General features: G+C 40.0%; 1 protein-coding gene across 1 annotated transcript; it reads left to right on the forward strand.

The window, feature by feature from the left end:
* The first annotated feature begins 214 nt into the window (after positions 1-214).
* Positions 215-20985, forward strand: angpt2b (angiopoietin 2b). The gene is made up of 9 exons (XM_079368411.1): positions 215-934; positions 6557-6712; positions 7353-7474; positions 10071-10303; positions 10727-10851; positions 14700-14801; positions 17237-17403; positions 20084-20214; positions 20442-20985. The coding sequence occupies exons 1-9, from the start codon at positions 617-619 to the stop codon at positions 20600-20602; spliced, it is 1515 nt and encodes a 504-aa protein (XP_079224537.1). The 5' UTR covers positions 215-616; the 3' UTR covers positions 20603-20985.
* Positions 20986-21419: the final 434 nt, after the last annotated feature.

Raw genomic sequence — 21419 nt, forward strand, 5'->3', positions numbered from 1 at the left:
AAAGTGAAAGAGGGAAGGCCGGTTGAGTGATTATGCTCTAAGGAGGTGCATATGTGGATGTGTGGAGAGGTATGCTCGTCTCTCTCCCTCCTCTAGTTTTAGAGAGTTTCCACTTCAGCCAACATCCTGAAGCGGGCCACTCTTTACTCCACTCCACTCCACCCCTCCTCTTCCCTCTCCTCCGACCAAACACGTGGAGTCCAGCAGCTTGAAAAGAAGGCAGAGAGGAAGACAACTTCTAGAAAGAGAGATAAATGTTTGGAGGGAAGTCTGCTGTTGGCTTCCTGGACTGAGCTGCCTCAGTGTTGGAGTTACAACACGAGGCAATTCCCTTTTCCTGTGTATGTTTTCACTCTGCTCTCACATCCAACAACAGGAGCAGGGATTGGGCTGAAGAGGACTTCTGGATACAACTGTGGGAGGAGGACAAGCCAAAAGAGGAGAAGAAAAAGTGATGAAGACGAGCAGAAGGAGTTGGTTTGAAAAGTGAAGTGGGAGATAAAAGGAAGGAGAGGACTGACAGAGAGACTCACCTGACCCACCTTTCTGCTCCCTAGGTGGAGCAACCTCCTCCCTTCCCTCTCCTCCCTCCCTCCCCTACCCCTCCCTTCCTGACATGGACCGCCTGCTGGCCCTGACCCTCGCCTACCTGGCCTACCTGTTGGCCCCCGCAATCGCCTCAGAGCGCCAGCAGCATCGCGTGCAGCACGGCCCCTGCAGCTACACCTTCGTCCTCCCCGAGGTGGAGCACTGCCTTCCTTTACAGGACTTCCAGGTCACCAACACTCTCCAGAGGGACTCCCCACCCGAAGATGACCAAAACACAAGCCAATCTAAACCAGGCAAGGCCCAGAAGGAAAGACCTTCCTGGCAGGAGAGGAAGCTGGAGAGTCTGGAGAATGCCATGGAGAACAACACCCACTGGCTACAGAAGGTAAGGTCTTTGAATTTCCCTAAAACAACTATTTTATTCTATGAACTCTTCCCATTCCTCTTTGCTGTCTTCTTCTTGTCCATTGTAATCATCATCTTTCAGCCAGCAGGCGTTGAAACAAATATCTGAAGGAGCTGGCTAAAAAATGTCAGGATGTCCATGACGTAGAGTGTCTGGTAACGTGTTTATAGGCCGTCATTATTGATAAGTTCAGTGCTAAGCTGGGATTTCCTGGATACACATTGTATGCCTATCTGCCTCCATGACTACGTCTGTTGTATGACTGTATGTGTCTGTATTTAAGACCACTGGGAGGCCAGGAACTCCCTGTTGCATGCAAAAGAAGGAAGGCAAGAAGAAATAAGTTTGCTAATATCAGACAGTGCCAAATGTGTCTCACACAGTTAAACCTGCTTAATGAATAGCTTTGCTCCCAGAGGCTACAACACATAGAAACTCCACACTTGACTCATGTTAAAGGTCATTTAAAACAAGCTCCAGACCACACTTAGCTAACATACAAATCTAGCGCGTTGTGCTTGGTTGAAAACATTTTTTATCAACTGGAGACACATTTCAGCATGTCGATGGCCTTTTGCAATTCCATTGAGTCCGGATTATGAGCAAAATGAAATGATGTGATTAAAAATGGCTTCACAATAGTGTTTTCCTTGCTAAGGTCATCAGCGTACAGCATCAGTGTGGGGTCATTGTCTGTGACAGACTGAGTGACATGCCAGTCCTCTCCACCCGCCTCTCTATTCTTGTCTGCTTCTCTGACACTGGCAAAATATTTATGGTGTACACTAATCCTTGGGCCGATTATGAGGGTTTCTGTGGCGTGAGCCGACTGAGAGCAAACATTTTTATTTTATTTCAGGATTTGAAAATGGGACATCATAAATGCCAACGCACTTCCTTTGCTCCTGTCACTTCCCATCACTCTCGCTCTCAATCGCAAAATTGTCTGCATTTCCTCTCCTGTCCTCAGCCTCCCCCTTTTCTTTTTTTTTCTTTTGACACCCTATTCCTCTCTATCCATCTCCTTCGCTTCTATCTGGACCGTTCTGCTCCCTTGGGATGATGAATGTGTCTCATCTCACACCTTTTTACTTGTCGACCATCAGATCTCAAGCTCTTTGCCTATCTTGCTCACACTCTCCCAGGAAAACACACACACGAAAACATACACACTCGAATCCCCCGTGCACACTCTGTCTGATGCTCAGTCTGTGAACTGGAGACCTCACTTTCATGAGAAGAGTCCCATGAGGCCACACTGTATGTATGTGTGTGCTTGAGAGACAGAGCGTGGAAGAAATAGTGCACACACTTTCCGTCATGCAAGCAGTCTGCACAGTATGTGCTGTATTGTACAACCCAAAAGCATCATACATTGCACATTTCTTTTTCTTTTCTGTTGAGCATGTAGTCTCTTTTTCACTCTTTCTCTGCCAGAGCTCGGATATACACAGTCATGAAGGAGATAAATCCCCTCCACCTACAGAAAAAAGCTCAGCTGTCACAAACTTGCTCTGTTGCCAATCTTCCCTTCACACAGCGTCTGGAATGAACAACCTTTCAACAAGTTACCCCTCTCAGGCATTAGTGATGCTTTAATGATTGCACTCTAGGTGGGACTTCCACATAAACATAGCAAGACCCAGGAGGACTCTTTAAGACGTCTAAGAGTGAAGACTGACCTCAGATGACAAAGCCCTTTCAGCACCTTGTGAAACACATCAAGCCTATAAGCAAATGTTTGGGGAGAAATTGGTGATATGCATTAAGAAGAGCTGAAGGCAAGTGTATGGCAGTGTGTCTGTGAAACTTTATACGATCTCACTCAGAGCTCCCCAGGGACAGTATGACTCTTACCATGAGCCTTCCACCCAAACCCCCTGAAAGGAAACATACACCCACACACGAAAACATAGGAGCACACACATGAATCCAGCGTGTTCCGCTGAGGAATCTCCAAGACGGCGAGAGCAACAGGACTGTATTAATCTTCCAGATTCCTTTAGTGTTTCCAAGAAGAAACTTGTGTTTATTTTCTTTTGTTCTGGCCCCCCAACGTAACCCCCCATTTAGTTTCTTTGCATTCTGCTGCCTTGAGGGTTTGGCAGATGGGATGTTAGCGTGCATGTGTTCTTTTAAGAGCCTCTGTGGATTATGCTAGTGCTGAAATATTGCATAGAGATCAAGGTGACCAAGCAACCCCCAGTGACCTGTGTCTTTTTCCAATAATATTTCATTAAAGCAATATTGAAGTATTTCACACACATTTAAATGTCCAATTGGTCTCAAGTTTCTTTTGAACAAATATATCACTGTAATTTCTTAAAAATGCTGACCCCTGACTAAGAGACATCTAAAGAAGTAATACAATACACGTTTCTCACTTGCTGTTGCCTAAAATGAAAAGAAAATGGATCACGTAAACCCTCTTTTAAAACCAATCTGATGCTTATTTTACTTACTTTACTTTACTTTTGAAAAGCTTTAACCCCGCACATTGCAGAAATCGTCATTCATTTTATGTTACTACCAGATCACACAGGTCCTTGATTTTTTATTTTGTTTTGGAAATCTTTCTCATGTGTCAAACCAAAGCACATGTGAGAGAGCTTTCTGTTTGTATCCGAGTAAACTCTCGAACTTACTTCCTCTTGATATTCACTCTATACCTTTTTTATTTTATGCAAGTTTGTTGTTTGTCATTAGAATAGAAGTAAATGCAGATTGAATAAACTACGACTACCATCTCTGATTGATTATTGTCTCAATTCTCAATTTATTAAATTAACTGACCTCTAATATTTTTCTGTTTTTACTGAAGTAATTTATTTTTATTATTTCCACTTTTTTAATTATACTTTGATACCTTCTTTTTAATTTAGTGTGTTATCATTTAAATTATTGATGTGATCAATGCATTTAAAGCTGCACTATAGAGGTTTAGTAGTAACATTTGAAAGTTGGTGAAGTAAAACAATTCTATGGTATATTATTCACAAACTTTATTCAAAGGCAAAAAAAAAGTGTCCCTGGAACACTGTTTGGAGCTTAGTGTTCCCGGAACAAAAGTTTCCTCTGAGGACAGTTTGTGTATAGAGTTATGAACATATACCAAAGAATCTGTGCATTTCTCCAACTTTCACTTTCTCCACCAAAAATACGCACCTTTAAATACTTTAATAAACATGTTGACTTTTAGAGTTATTAGCGTCACTTGCATTTCTGTTTACACAAAAGGTGAGCCTCTCCCGTTCCCCCTTGTAATGTCTGGAGGTGCGCGCGTCACACAGCAGCTAACTGCCGTAATGAAACTACTTAGTCTAGAACGTATCAAAAAGGCATTTCAGAACGGCTGAGAAAAAAAAATGAATAATGAGACAAAGTGTTGTTTAAGATGACATAATGTTGAAAGATGTGTTTTCTTGCTGAAAGTGTGACCCTGACTGGTTTTTATTGTGGATTTTGGCAGGATACTGTTCTCCCCTCTTTCTTGTACTGCATACTGCCACTGAGTCTTTTAGTCGCACCAGACCACAGCCTACTTTCACCCCTTGTATATCAGAGAAATGACCATGTTTATTTTTGGGGATCATGAATGATCTTCTCAATGATCCAGTTCAGTAGAGACCAAAGCAGTGAATCTTTCTGCCCTGGCACCCCTTGAGAAAACTCGAGGAGAAAACCCTCCAACAGCAACATCTTTTTTACAGAAGTAATGTGTAATTGTTCAGGATAATCCAAGGAACATACTGTGGACAATTTTCATTGGCATTGTTTCTATAACAAAAGAGTAGTTAGATGAAAACTGATCGAAAACAGATAAAAGCTGTAGATTGTTCTAAATACTGTGGACACACTCTCATATTTTTTAATTTGAGGTTGAGGCAGATATTCAAATAACCGCAAAGGGTTGTTGTTGCTAAGACACAATGGGAAGTAAGTGAGAAAATGTTTAATATAGCTGACATCACCCTTAAAGAAGCAATAATGCATTTTCTAGCTGAAAATTGGATAAGCCTGGTGTTGATTAAGCACATCCATCAGGTCATCGTCTTCATGGGAACCTAATAACTAATTTTCCTTATTAACACAGCTATCCTGATTGCCTCAGTCTATCAGTATTTTGCCAGAACACCCAGCAGATATGCCCCTCCCCCCCTTCCTCTTTTCTGTAACTGTAACCAAGAACAAATGTGTCCATTGGCTCAATAATTAAGATATCAAGTGATACAAGTCATTTTCTCAGCACTCATCCCTACTGTCTTCCCTCTTGAACAAAAATAAAACAGAATTATACTAAAACCCAAATGTGACACCGAGCTCCTATCAAGGCAATTGGCAGTGGGAGATGGAGTGTATCAAGACCTCAGCATTGAGTTGTGTGATGCATCACAGAAGGATGTAATAGGAAACCTTTAGGCAGGCCGCTGATAGCAGCTTCAATACATGAGGCTGATTCGGATACTTGGAACTTTGGTTCTTCCTCTGGACTCGAAGGCTTTAATCCACTTTGTAATCTCTTTATATCCTCAGTTATGGATGGAGGTTTTTTTTTTTTTTTTTTGCTGTCTCAGAAGTCCTAAAGCAGCAAAATGTGAGAGACGGTAACTGAGCTGGAGGGGAGAGGGGGACTGAATGAAGGATTGAGCAGTAATAGAGATCCAGTGGAAGCACAAGGGTACGATAAAGATTAAATGTGGGAAAACAATTTAATTGTCCATTTTCCTTTCCACTTGGGTTTGTACTTTTTGTATCGCATCCCCTGTTTCAATGCATTACATCCCATCCCATTTGTATTAAAAAAATACAAGTAGCACCCACTTTTGAATTCTCATCGATTTTTCTGAATGGCCACTCATTAGCTGCATCATTATTAGTGCTGTTCCCCTGAACCACCTATCTTCCAGCCTTTGTGCTTAAAGAGCAAAGTCTGATCTCTCAGAAAAGTCATGAATATTATTGTCGATATTCCACTTTGCTTTATTGCAAGGCACAGGCCATTACCTCTTAAACGTCAAATAAAATTCCATCTTTCACAGCAGGGAAAATACAAATTTGTCTTCCACATGCCGTTTTGTCAAACTGACTGCATTAATAAGAAAATCTATTTATTGGAACAAGATGGATGCTGCTCTATTTATACTCCTGCTGCAACTTATGATGGTTTTTTTGCCAGTGCTTCTTTCTCTCAGTTTATGATTGATTACCCAGTGTAGAGTACTATTCCTAAAGTCCTGCACACAATATTCAAGATTTTAGCCTGTTGGTTACTGCTCCCTTGAAATCCCATTGAGACTCCTAGTCCGTCCAGATTTCTCTTAATGTAATGGTATTGGCCTAATGTAGATATGCAGATTGATAGATTAATAAATCTTTGGCAAGACGCAAAGATTGATTGATAGTGTGACTCCACCATAGTGAAAAAGACGGATATTCTGGAGTTACAACTTTCAACCTGCCCAAAGTATCCTGGGATATTTTTTACCTCGAGGCTTTCAGTGAATGGCCATGTTACCTTCAAAATCTGATTATGGCAGAAATGAAACTAGGGAATCTGACATCCTGGATCATTTTCTAAAAATCTGCATATTCTCCTCACAGCTGGAGAACTTCATACAGGAGAATGTGCGCTCTGGGATGGAGGAAATGAAGAGAACTGCAGTACATACACAGACAGCTGCCATGCTAGAGATGGGAACCAACCTCCTCAGCCAATCAGCAGAGCAAACACGCAAACTGACAGATGTGGAGACACAGGTGAGTCCATCAGGACGCGTTCGAGTGAACCTGAGTTAACTTGTTTGCAGCCAATCAAAATGAACAACTGTCGGTGTCACACCAGTGCAAAAACAAACAATGTCACTTGCAGTTCATTTGGTGCATAGCTAATTAAATTTAAATCAGATCTAACTTGATGAGAAGCCAGGCTGAAAGGTGGCGGCGGCTGCTTTAAAACAGCTGCCATTTGGTTCTAGATGCTGTGATTGACAAAATCACTTGAGCTCGGCGTCTGACAACACGCCAATTAAAACATAACACTCAATAGCACAACACAGATGTGTCTTCATTCATGCCACAGAGCTGTTATTACAGATTGGGCTGTTTTGGTCCTAATGTTTTCTTTTTGTCTTATCGTGAAACCCCAACCTGCACAAATATCGGAGCTGCTTTGTTCCACGTTTTGCTCCATCTGAAACTTAAAAAACATGTCACAGGTGTTTATGAGATAATTATTGCTCGTGTTTTCATTGCAAGATCAAAGAATGGGCTTTTCGAGCCTTTGGATGTGCTGTCCCACATTGATTATCCACAAGGGAGATTTTTATGAACTCAACTTTACATCGAAACCAGTCACCAATGTCAACTTACTCTGCAACTTTTTGTTCTGAATCTTTAGGTGTTGAATCAAACAAGTCGCCTTGAGATTCAGCTGCTTGAGTACTCACTCTTTACCAACAGGCTGGAGAAACATATTCTCCTGCAGACTCAAGAGATCTCACGGCTCAGTGACAAAAACAGGTGAGCACACACACTATTTCAAAGATTATTCAGGCAAGCTTATTTCAAGATTTGAGAACTTTACAATGTAAGCATTTGATAAGGTCACATTATGTAAACTACACCACCATGTTTTTCTCAACATGAATATGTGTCCCTTGTTTAGAAACCCTCCATTCATGAGAAAAGTCCATCCTCTGCGTTGTTTGCCTGTTCAACTTTTCAGAAAAAGTGTGGTCAAACAGGCCGTTTGGAGAATTTACCTTTATGACATCACTAAGGGCAGTAGCCCCTCCCCCTAGGGAGGTGACACTCCCACAGCTAGGGGTTTAATATTGTTATATTATTCCCTCTGAGCCTGCCTTCTCACAGCAACCAATAGGAAATGGAGCAAGAAAGACCGAGCACACCAAAGCCTTTCAAGAGAGGCTTGTGTTCAGACACACTTAAAGTTACAGACACACAGTCTGTTCTTAATAGGGCTGAAATAGAGGAGTTTATAGAAATAATAAAATGCAGGATTACAGTGGATTTATAACAAGAACCTTTATGTTTTAATGTTTGTGGAGCTCTCAGACTCATGTAACAGGTTGGTAAGGAGAATAATAGGTGACCTTTAAGATCTATTATGTCTTTCAGCATGGATGCAGCATTCTCATTTTCTTTTTGTTTGAACATGTTTTATCCAATGAGAGATAATTGTCTTTTATTAACATGATACAATAAATGTTTTTTTTATGATGAGTGATTATTTTCATGAAGTAACACTTGCATTTTATTTCTTCTGCGTTATCTTCCCATTGATTTTAAATGAGCTGGTTTGAATGTCATAACATAAAATTCTTCTCTTCCTGCGCACCAAAGAACATTTCCTCAGGAAATGCTACTTGACATTAGGGTAGCTAAATATAAAGGCCTTCAAAAAGTGTACTATACATGAACAAAAGTTGTCCCTTTAATCCAGAAGATCTGAAAAACAGGGCACTTACCCAGAATATAATGCTTATTGTTTAAGCATGTGTATGTGTTTGCCAATGAATAAGCTGTGGTATAAGGTGGGGTTTCCCATTATTCTCTTTAGGAACAGAAGGTCAAATCAGGGCCAGCAGCGGTTAAAGACAGGGTGTATGATGGTGTGAAAGAGAACAGGAGTTTTCTCTCACTTAGTTCTTTTATCACTCCATTCATCTGTACAAAGTGTGACTGGAAGAAGAGGGTGCCCCAGCCACAACAACTGTTACACATCTGGCTCTGCTTGATACCACTCTGACCTTTTGCCTTCATCTTTCAAGTTGGTGACACGCCTCTGACATGTAAATAAATGAATACATCTTCACAAGGATATACCCCATTAGGGCATGCATGAAAGTGGAAAGGTCATAGTAGATTTGCAGCCAGGCTGCTGTGAAATAAAAAGGGGAAAAAAGGGTTGATGTGGTTATGGGGGCCTTCTGCTGCTGATGCTCGAGGGCATGAAGCCAGGTTTTTTGAACAGCTGCCAACTTTAGAGAGCAGAGAGACGTGTTTGTTTTCACAGGCATTACATGTAAAATAGTATTGGCAGGGAGTGCAGCATTTATTGTAGAGAGTCTTTGAGGAGACAAATAGTCATATACAAGTATCAAATAAATAGCACAACATCATAAGCATAACAGTTTAATTTTCCAGAATGCAATATGATCCAAATCTCCATGTTTGTTCTGTCAAAACCCTGAACATGTCTGAGCTGGCTCTATGCTTTGTCTGTTCCTCTCAGTGAAATACACAAAATGGAGAGCAATTTGCTAGCTCACTTTGCCACTTTGTATTGACTTTTTTTCCCCCATAAAGCAAATATGAAATGGAAATAATGTTACATTTATTGGACCGATCCAGCTTTCCCTTCGGGCCTCCTACTGATGCGCTGCCTAAAGCACGAGATTGAGGACACACGTTTAAAGCAGTTTGAAAGTAGCTTGTTCAATCTGGGTGGCTTGATTGTTTCAATAAATAACTGCTGCCGAGTCGTTAGTTAAAGCCATAAAAATCAGGCTGCAGGGATTTATGATCTTCATTAGGAGGAGAGGTAGGACACACACACACACACAAAATCACTTGTCAGATGGTTGCCTCATGGCTATGATGGAGAAACTTAGCATGTGGACACATTTGTGATTGCTGCTGCTATACAGGTGTTTATGTATGTTAGCCCAGTGAGGCTCATGTGCTGTCGTTTAGTCACTGTCGTGTAGATGTGCAGGTTTGAGGAGCCTGCACTGTGAAGTTAATTACTGAATGGATCAATTCTACGCATCCTCTATTTTTCTTCTAGTCTGATAGAATGGATTTATGAAGTGCTTCAAAACACGATCTTGCCCAAGTTTCAGAACTGGGTCCAAAGCTTGTTCAATATATAGGCAATAAATTATGAAGAACAACATTTTCTCAAAATACATAAATATTAAATTAAAGTTTGATGAAAGTTTATTACATTAAAATGGAATGTAAACATTGTTTACTTTCCCTCCCCCCTCCTTCCATGCACACAATTCAATTAGTATTATTTCTTTGTATTCAATTGTAAAAAAGTTCTGCTGTGCTGTGACTCAATGTTTTTGTTCCTGTTCATGCCTGGCAGTTTCCTGGAACAGAGGCTCTTAGCGCTGGAGGCTCGGTATGGGAGGGAGCTGCAGGGCATGCAAAGTGAAAAGCAGCAGCTTCAAGAGCTTCTGGAGAGGCAGAGTCGGCTGGTCAGTCAGCTGCAGGGGGAACTGGGCAGCTCCATGCTTAACAGCACCTTGCTACAGAGACAGCAGGCAGTGCTCACGGACACTGTTCAGCAGCTGCTGGCTATGGTCAACCACTGCAATGGTAGGGCATTTAAAACAGTTACTGATTGAGTGGTTTGTCATTATTTCACATTATTGCACAAAATGATCGATTGCATTTCTGTGATTAATATAACCTCCTGAGAGGAAAAAATGATTAATAGTAACAATGAATACCAAAAAAACAGCCTAATGGAAAACAGGGGTCCACAAAACTGTAATTAATGAACTTGGGAGTTGTGATTGAGGCTGAAAAAGTATCATTTTTCATGACCCACCTAGGGCAGCTTGTAATTCAAATCTCAAACCCATAACATACATGCATGCATCACCGAAATTGAAGGCTTAAGCAACAACTTAACTTTACAAGAAAAGTCACATACTGGGGCGGGATTAGTGTGCAGAACCAATGGATTTGCCATCTGTAGATAAATTACTCTTTTGTTTTTTTATGTTTTTTTTGCAGAAATATCCAATACACCAAAAGAAGAGCCACTTAGCTTCAGAGACTGTGCCGAAATCCTGCGATCTGGTGTGACAGAGAGTGGAACATATAGCATACGCCTTCCCAACTCTACACGGACTGTCAAGGTAGTGAGGCTTTAAAGGTCTTTTAAAGCAAACATCACCCAACTGACCGTGACATGAAACGCTCTCGTCATTTTATCCATTTTCATCGCAGTACGTAGCGATGGAACCATTTCACTTTGCCTAATAGTGTGAAGCTCTCCCTCTTGCACACATAAAACATAAGGACGTTGAGAGGCTTGACCAAGGGTCCTCTGTTGATTAATGAGTAACAACGCCATAGTCCCCTCTCAGATATGCATACAAGTTCCCACACACACTGACATACAGACACACGCACACACACACTAATGCCGTTGAATTAAAGTGCATTTCTGGGTTCGTGAAAGGTAAAATAATAAGAAACAGAAGCATTTTGCCCTGCAGGCTTCATGGTGAGTGAGTGGGCGCTGCTGAATGCAAAGTCAGAAAAGCTTAGGAGGTACCTCTTGTGACTTTAAGTAGCTAGCTTGTGCTAAGTGAACCATGCTATCCACCAGTAGGCAATCCTTCCTTTGAATCATAGGATTCTTGGCAGAGATCTTGACTCTAAGAGCTTACTGCAGAAAAAGAAGACAGCAGTAAAATATATGTTTTTTTTATGATTTTCATTACTTTCAATCTAGTTTGCTTGCTGGCACCAGCTCCTACTGTTTTCCTCATTTCCTGTGGGCAAGTCAGCGATGTATTTGGGCAATGGTTCCATGTATTTCCTGCAAAATGGGGCTAATGTATGTTTGCAGTGATGTGAGTCAGTATTCCCTTGAATAATTGTTGCTTTAAATCTAAGCCATCTAAAGTCCAAGGTGGCTGACAATCTGGGTGGGTACAAAAAAAGTGGGGCAGATACAAATTGCCTTATTTTCAAGCACATAGCAGGCTTCCTCAGTTGGACAGGATACAAAAAAACTATGCGTACGGAATGCAGATTTGACTAAATGAGATGTATCCTCTAACGAGGTTTTAATCACACAGATTTTGAATAATGATGTTGTTTACAAACCAAATAATTCATAGTTTGGATCAGCTTCCTTTTTACATTTTTCATTAGTTTTGTGACTGCTTCAGAGAATCACAAGGCACATTAAATCACATATCAAGCCTGACTGATGAACAGATATGAGTTAACTATTGTTTCCCTTGATGACATTTTGTAAATATTAGCCACCTTACGTCTTTTTAATAATCACAACACTGTTTTTGCATCTTGGTATCAAGGATTTGGCCTAAAAGGACTCTTTCTTGTCAACATCAATAATAAGTGAATTAAGGGTTTTAAGTATGGACCTGGTTTGAATCAAAGTAACAATCCCTTTTGGGGAAAGACTTACAAATCTATTTCAAGACTCTGTTTTCATTTCCAGTGTGCCTTTAAAGTACAAGTGCAGGCTTATTGTGCCCGAGGATAATCACAGCATATTGCCTGTCGACCTTGTTTTCTGAGGAAAAAGACCTGAGGGCCTTTTGACCTTGATTTATCTTTCCTATTCCGGGAATGTGCTCGAAACTGTGTTTTTTTTCCAGCAGAATAAAGCCATCTGGGATGTAAAAATGGAGAGACCTGTTGGGATGCTGTCCACATAGCAGCATCTTTACTGCATGACTCTTGAGACTGATCAGGGGGGTTGTTTAGTGGACAACATTCAAGCAAACAGACACAGAGATCAGTGTAGGTTTAGTTATCCCAAGTGTAGGTTGTATAGACTGTGATCTAACTTAAAATATCACTGACAATATCTATAATCTGAGAGGACAACATTACATGGTAATACAGTGCCTGAGAAAACTGACAAAATAATACCCTGCAGGTTTCAGCCACTTGGACTGAATACATTTATTTATTTTTAAAGGGTCTCTGAGAAACATCAAGTCTTCTACTGCCCATGGATACATATTCACACCTTGATTTAATCACTAATTCATAAGGGAAGCTGGAATGTGTCCACTTAAACACCCTGCATATACAGTATATAACAAATCCCTTAACAAGTCTAGATCTCGAATTCTGTCCCAAGATGAACGAGTCCAAAATGATTGCAATCTGTTCTTCCAAACATAGCTCTATTTGACAATGTGCGGCCAAATAAAAGAAAAAAAAAATCAATTTGTAATTTGAAACCTAGAGGCCTCCTTCCCTATACGCTTCTCAGGGGGTTAAGAGAAAAAAAGGGATATGTTTGTTTGTCCTCCTCACCTGGACCCTATCATCTTCATACACCTTGAAATGTACTCTTAAAACTTCAATGGCATTCTTCAGATATCAGAAAGACACAAGTGTGCTTATTTGTCATAAGTTATATAAAGGTATTGATACTAGTCTGAAAACATGACATCTGTTTAATGTAAAAATATTTAGTAGCGGTAGCACATGAATCACATTTGACTTAAAGACAAACAAGGAACAGGCTGTCATTTTGTTTGACACTGTAAAGTATAGATAATTTAATGTACTGAAATCAAAATGAATGATTTTAACTTTTTCTCAGTTAAGGAGTTTAATACTGAGTAGATCGACAAAGTGAGTGAGTTTAAATATATTTCACACCTACTGAGTGATAACAGTGTAGTTCCATATAAAAGTCATCTTGCAACAACTAACAAAGACATTTTGGATAAATGAAGATAGATAGATAGATAGATAGATACTTTATTGATCCCGAGGGAAATTCAAGGCATCCAGTAGCAGTATACAGACAGGCAGGACACAAGACATTAGTTACAATACACACCCGCTGTCCCCCCCCCCCCCCCCCCCCTGTATGCAATAATCCCCCAAACTAAGAATAAACATAATTATGTGTTGAACCTGTGCAGTTAGGCTCCTTGTGCTGCAATGCCAACTGTGCTATACACCTGCGTTCACTACTTAACCTATTTACACATTTACAAGTTAATAAACTATCACACTGGCTTCATAATAAAGTATAAAATTACTGTGACGGAATACTACTGCTTTTCCAAGATATGTGTATCATCGTATAAATACATCAAGTGTTAACAAATGTGAAGACCTATTTAAAAACAGTTACTGATTGAGTGGTACTTAAGTCAGTGTTCTACAGCAGTACGAGTTAGCTTACTTTTTTTTCCTGACACAACATTGCTCTAAACTTAAAACTGTAGTTTTACACATACAGATAAGCTTAAAATGATTATACAGTATATGGTGCTTTGCACTTATCTCACTACAATCACAACAGAAATACTGTATTGTATTAAAATGGGTTTTCTTATTGTATTATACAACTGGGATTACTTGCTCTTACACACCAACATTCAACAAATTAATATTTGTTATCGAAATGAAAACTGAATCAAGAGAGCCTGCATGCTCCCTGCTCTGGGCGTTACCTCAGAAGTATTGAGTGTGTTTAAACATCTTTCAGATCATTGTTTTCTTTTTCAGGACACAGCTTTTCAGTTTGATTTCATCTAGATGACGCTTTTCCCCTTTTGCATCAAGCAGCGGTTTTCAGTTCAAAAATGTGATATACCAAGTGCATACTTTCTGGCCAAAATTAAACAACTTTTCCAGTTAATGCAGGAGGACATTACGCTGCTTAAGAGGCTGAAATGCTTGTTGGTCTGTGGTGTAGACTGTATTCAATGAACCAACAACAGCTCCAGATTCAAACTCACGTATCTGGTCAACTTTATTTTACAGTTTGGCTAGCAGAAGGTTATAATATGTCAATGTTGTGCTTTCCACTGGTTTTCCTGCCCCCTCAGAGGGGAAACATTTACCGGTACATCCTTGCAGGGTAACAACAGAACTTCTGATGCAGGCACACTGTTTAATATTCGGAAGTGCATTTAATATTTCACAGAGCCTTTAAAAAAAAACCTGTTGTCCTCCTGCTGTATTTTCCCAGGTGTTCTGTGATATGAAAACCAGAGGTGGCGGTTGGACAGTGCTACAGCATCGAAGGAACGGCTCTGTTGACTTCCACCGTGGGTGGAGGGACTACAAAGTGGTGAGTTCTGGGTTCTACTATGATGCATCATAATTGTTGTACAGATTAATACTACTGGACTGAGCAGGAGGTTCCAATAACAATCTATGGGTGGTTTGGTGCGGAGAGGCGTGGGATACCGGTGAGCCCTGTGATCCCAGGTGACCTACGGTTGTTGGATTTGGCTGCCCTTTTGTTCTCTACTACCCCCCATGTTATTGCACCTGCTCTTGCTCCCCTTCCCTGTGATACTCCCCCACACCCTTAAACACACGCTCTACACAAACACTTTTATTGACCCATGGAGAACCTCTGTTTGTATCCATATTTAAGATCCCAGTAGTTTTACTACAGGGAAATGAGTTAGCAACAGCATTACAAAATATAAACAGGATGTAATAAAATCACACACTAGAGGCTATGAAGATTTTTCAGTGCTCTGAATGAATCTGGCATATTTTCACACCTTTTGGGTTTGTTTTGTTTGGACTTGCATTTAAATCATGTTGTCTTCAACTTCATTACAAAGTTTTATTTTTGGAAAAAAAAAACAAAAAAAAAAAAACAAAGAAGCAGAGAAACATATGCCTGCAAACATTTTCAACTGTGTTAAATTACACACAGAACAAATGAGTTCAGCTGGATTTGTGATTGAGCAGAGTAGCAATTTGTCTCTCACCCACGCCAGAAAATCAATTGCCACAGCTCGGATTGGAAACTAAATGCAGAGAATAATGTCACTGCAAACAGAAGGAGTGTGGGGGAAAAAAAGGCTTACAAACTTGTTGAGTACAATATTTTCACAAACAGATGATAAATATTTGGTTCCTGATGGGGCATTGGAGCACAGAGGCTCTGTAGATGGCAGCTAGCGAATGTACTAAAGTGCCATACTAAAGTGGCCCTGTCAACACATATTCTGGTGTGTTGAGTGTTCATCAAATGTTATACCCAGGCCTGTTGGTTGATTGATAAATACTCCAAGTTGTCACTAGATATATATTTACTTTAACTTCAAGATGAGTCACTGAACTGCTGACAGCTGGACAAAAGACAGAAAATTGAGAGGGTAGACAAGTAAGGCTTCTTTCTTCACTGATGCATATGAAGGGTTTCATTGTCAATAGATCTTGGAAATGTAATTACATGTTACATTTGTATTTGTATTCACGTGTTATTCAACATAGGCATTATGTGATTCAAATGGCTTTGTCACATTGTTATTCCATCCCATAAATTGACTGTCAGTCAAGGAAATAACATACATCACCTTAGGTTGCTTTTCTAAAGGTGTTTCTTTGAATAGGATGTATGTTATTGACATTTTCCTGAAGTTCTTTCTCGTGAAAGCCCATACACCTGAATGGTATACGTGTTTACATATAGGTATTTTCTTTGTGAACTTAAGTTTTTATAACTGTGCCTTCCATTCCAAAGCATCATTTAACATTCACTCCAGCGGCTGACCTATGTCCCTGACATTTTTCAGTCTTTTATTTCACTTGCATTTACAATGGCTGAAATGAAGACACAGGGTCAGCTTTTCTGTGCAAACTGTGTATTCCATCAGCTGCTGAAATCTACGAAAATGAACACTATTCTTTCAAAGCAAAAAACATGACATGCAATGAGTTACATTTGAATAAATAAGGTCAAGCTAATTTCAGTTTATGTTAAAGTTTGTAATGTTTTACTTTCACAAAAGAAGCTTCTTCTTAGCTCTGATTGTCAGGAGTTCAAGGGATGATTGAAAATTGACCTGGTGCACTTGAGTAGTTATTGCGATCTTTGAGTTTTACCTGATTGTTTTAACAGCTAGTTAGGGCTGAAAACTACCTTTCTGAAAACTAATGCTGGGGAATTTTTTGAGGCAGAGACTTAAAAGACTCATCATTAAATGATTATACACTACACTAGATCTTAGTGGTGTTTTTGAACTGTTTGTAAGGATGCTTCTTTCAATCTCAAATTCTGCCCATACATTCTTTGTTTTGGGTTTTTTTTTCTTTTGCTGAAGGGGACTCAAGCTGGCTCTTTCCCTCTTTTTGGCAATTTTTGATCTATATTAATAGGAAAAACTGAAGACAGGCAGGAAATGTTGAGAGTAGAGAGAGGAGATGACAGGCAGCAGAAGACCAAGGTAGGATTTGAAACCACGGCCGCTGTAATAAGGTTCGTAGCCTCTGTACATTGGCCGCATTTCCCACTGTGCCCTTTATAATAATGGGACAAATTAAGACCTCAATTGAAATTCTGGTGCTTTGGGTGTGGAGTATTTCACTTCAATTTCACCCTGGAGACTGTCTTGGTCAATCAGAATGATAAATGTGACTTTTCAAAATTGAAGTCTATTTTTATAATCTCTCCAAAAACCCTTGGCAGGTCCTTGGTAATATTACCGCTTTGTTTGAATATGTTCTTGCTCTATTGTTACTCTGTCTTTGTGTTTAATCCAGGGCTTTGGAGATCCATCTGGGGAGCACTGGTTGGGAAATGATGTCATCCACAAACTGACCAGCTCCCAAGAATACAGTCTGCATGTCCAGCTACGAGACAGGGAGGGGAATGAAGCGTTCTCGCATTACGACCGTTTCTACATCGACGGCGAGGACAACAACTTCAGGTAACCCAACCACATTTCAATGAGCTTTGAATAATAATAAAATGCAGCTCTAATTCTGGCCTGTAAAGATGTAACGCTCAGGTCACAACTCTCCGTTAAAATACTGAAACCCTCTAATTACCAAAGTGATTAGTAATTATAACACGATAGCACAAGATATGACAAAATGCTATACTTAAACACTGAAGTATCCAATTTAATCTCCATTCACTGTGTCAGAAATCCAAAATGAATAGCCCTATAATGCAGGTTCTTTACTTCACTTAAGATTTTTATTAACAGCCTGCTATTGTGAAAGACATAATTGTCATGCAGTAAGAGGCTTTCAATCACTGCCTTGCCTATTGGTGTAAGACTCGTTAATAGCACCACAGATTGGAAACCATAATCAACAATTCAAACACCCTTTTTTTCCCTCATCCTTTGAGCTTTCTTATCCCTGAGCAATGATGTTAAAGAAACCACTCTGACCATTTTCAAGAGAGCCATTCATAATGATGAGTTCAGAAGAAGGCACACTTTTCAACATGTGCCTTTTGTGCCTCTATTTTTCCCTCCAAATTACAGGGAATACAGCTTCCCCCTTAAAATTCTCCAAAGGGCAGCCTCCTCCACTGGAGAATAACCAGAATTCTCCATAATACCTGTCCCTGCCAGAAGCTGACAACTGCAAGCAAAAGCTCCTCACTAACCCTGCAATAGCTAACAAGATTGTGCGTGTGGGTGTGCTCAAGCTGTGCTTCCTCCAAATCAGACAGAAATAAAGTGGAAACAAAAATAGCCCAGGTTAAATTACAAATAAATCTACAGGAATTCACCATTCTTCAAAAGGACGTTTGTGAAGTTTGATTCACTGAAAGATGACAAATCATCATCACATGTAGATGTGTGCTTTCCAGCATCCTTAATAGTGCAGTAAATTGCATTTGCCTGACTTTGTTCCACATAATGACCGCGATAAAACTGAACGTTTCACAATTTTCCTCTCGGGCTACAGCGTGTGAGGCGAAGCACCTGAACGAATATAATCACCTCTGCAGTTTGCTACCTCTGAGCTCATGTTCTGTGTAACCAGTTCAGTATGTACCAGCTTCACTAGCATGCTGGAGACGCCGACCACGTCTGTCGGCTTCCATCATAACTCCAGGCCAAAGCAATTCTCCTCTTCAGCTGCATCCGGAGCACTCCCTGGAGTAACATGGCGGTCTTCACCGAATACTCAGAAACATTATTCAGACATTTTTTATTAGCATGATAGACCACTTTGTACTCTCAGGAAGCCAAGAAAAAGCATTATTATCATAAAATCACTGGTAGGAAGTTATTTTAATGTAACAGAATACCTATAATTAAATAACAATATTTAAGGCAGTTACTTTAAGGATAAGCTTGTGATCTCCAGTATTGAGGCGTAGCAGTCGTTATATATTTTGAAGTCATACCCAAGGCTTTATAGAAAAGGAGTTGGCAGTGTCTTCAGAATGCTCTTTCTATCACTCATGAAGAGAAAAAAAGTCCTTTAAAAAAAACTCCCACCATCAATGATTCCAGCCTCTCCACTATGCTACCATTACTCCCAGCACATCTTTCGATGTGTTGCCCTCCCCTGTGAACTTACAAATTCAAGAGGACAAATCCTCATTTAGTCATCACAGACAGCGTGCCCTGGGATCAGGGCTGGGGGGTAAGCACATCTCAGGGGGAAGGAGGGACCAGCACTAACTGGACAGAATGACAATGGAGAGAGCAGACAGCAGGGTTGACCTCTTTGTCCACTTGCTTCAAACCAGAACTGACACACACAAACAGAAAGAGACACAACAATTGGCACAGACTCTACAGCTTTTTATGTTTTTACAAAGTGGGTGGTATTTTACAAAACAATTTTACAAAACACAGGATGGAGCGAAAAAGGAAAGAAGTTAAATACATTTTGGGGAAAAAAAGTGGATATGATTAATTGTATGATCAATTAAAATATTATGGTGTATTCTTTGTTTATTTCTGATTGCTCTAATAGGTAAGTAGTAGTTTTGTTTTGTTTTTTGAGAGAGAGAAAAAAAAAGAACAGCTCAAATGTGTATGCCATTCGATATAACATAACAATGCATCAGCAACATTTTTTTTTTTTTTACTGTGCCACTTAATCACTTCATCTGACACCTCAAACATGTAAAATTACTAAATACAAATCATCAGTCTCCTTTCCAATGGTCTTGTTTGCTTTTTGAATCCTATAAAGAGATCAGTTTCAATTTGGGTTTTTAACCTCATAAAAAAGTGCTCTTTTTCGAAAAAAAAAATAATTCTCAAATTCAATTTATTTTGTCCTTATTAAAAAGGAAGGTCCAAAAAAGTTAGTCTGGTGTCAAGTATGCCTACAGGGAAAATTTGAAATTTGATTCTAACTTCATTACGGCGCCTCCAACCAGAAAAAAGTGGGACCTACAAGTTTAATATTTTTCCTCTCATCCATTAAGTTAGTAATGTTGTTAAGACCAGTCAGTTTGGTATGTAATCGTGCTGTTACATGTTTTAAAAGTTTCCATCCCGTGCCCACTCGATGCTATTTGGATCTGCCAAAAAGCGAAATTGCCTGACCCAGCCTTGAATAATGGATAGAAACGCCTGCAGCTGAGCTTTTTTCAATACAACTTTTTCCTTGCTCTCCCAAATGCAGCCTTCATGCCGAAGGCTTCAGTGGCACAGCTGGACGAGCCAGCAGCCTCACCCACACAGGCACCCACTTCAGCACCAAGGACAGGGACAACGACCGCTGCACCTGCAAATGCGCCCAGCTCGCATCAGGAGGTACCCATCAACCTACCGTCTCAATCTGTCTCTCCTCATAACATGTCTTGTTAAACATATCTATCCAAGTGCTTGTAAACGTCCCCAAGTGCATTTCATTTCCCCTCTGTGCCAGTATAAAGTTACTGCTGACTCGCAGCTGTATATTTGGGTGTTCCATTTCATGAGCTTCAATTTAATTCATTCAGACTTTTTCCCTTGAACTCTCCGGCACATTTCCTCTCCAGGTTGGTGGTTTGAAGCGTGCGGCCCCTCCAACCTGAATGGCATATATTACCCCAGCTCATCCAGTGTGGTCCGCTACAATGGAATCAAGTGGTACTACTGGAAGGGACCAAACCTGATGGCTACCATGACCACTATGATGGTTCGCCCAGCCAACTTCTGATGCCTGGGCTCCAGGATAAAAAGTGAATGTATCGCCTGAGAAATGAAACAAACAATATCCAGAAAAATAATATTGTTTGAGATGAAGTTCATCATCACACAGTTTCTGGACATCTAAGAGGGTGCTCTTGATATGGACTGGAGACACATACAGTACAGACTTTCAGCAAATGACTATTGAATGTGGTTTCTGAGTGAACTCTTGAGTGAGAAATTATGTTAAAATCATCTAAAAGGATGCCTAGACTATATTTAACTCAGGCTTTCAAGCTGAGGGAAGATGGGAGAAACTGTTTTGCAAAACAGAAACACAACGAAGCACATTAAATGACCCTGATATGTTTCAACAGTTACTCTACCAAATCAATCATTAAAGAGTCAAACCTTGACAGACACATTACCTATTTTATATACAATTGTGGAAATGTATGGTGTGCATTTCGCTTTTATATTCCAAGACCAAAAGCCCCTTTTTTATACTAAATACTGTATTAATATGAGTCTTGGAAACATGTGATAATGTATTGAGTGATACATCTTCAGGATTTGAAAAGCCAGTGCTCTAATTGTAGCTTTATTCCTGTTGCAACACCAGATAGTAAAACATCTGCACTTGTTTAAAGCTATTCATCAATCCATACACGATATTCAATCAGATAACCCACAGTCACCTCAATGGTTTACCACATGTCATAAAACAACACAATAAAAACAGCACCAACAACAGGCTTTGTATTCTGCTGTTTCTTCCACAGTACTTTTTCGACTGAAATATCCCAAATTCTTCCCAGGCGCACCTCTCATAAAACTTTATTTGT

The sequence above is a fragment of the Symphodus melops genome, assembly GCF_947650265.1.
Source record: "Symphodus melops genome assembly, chromosome: 18".
NCBI lineage: Eukaryota > Metazoa > Chordata > Actinopteri > Labriformes > Labridae > Symphodus > Symphodus melops.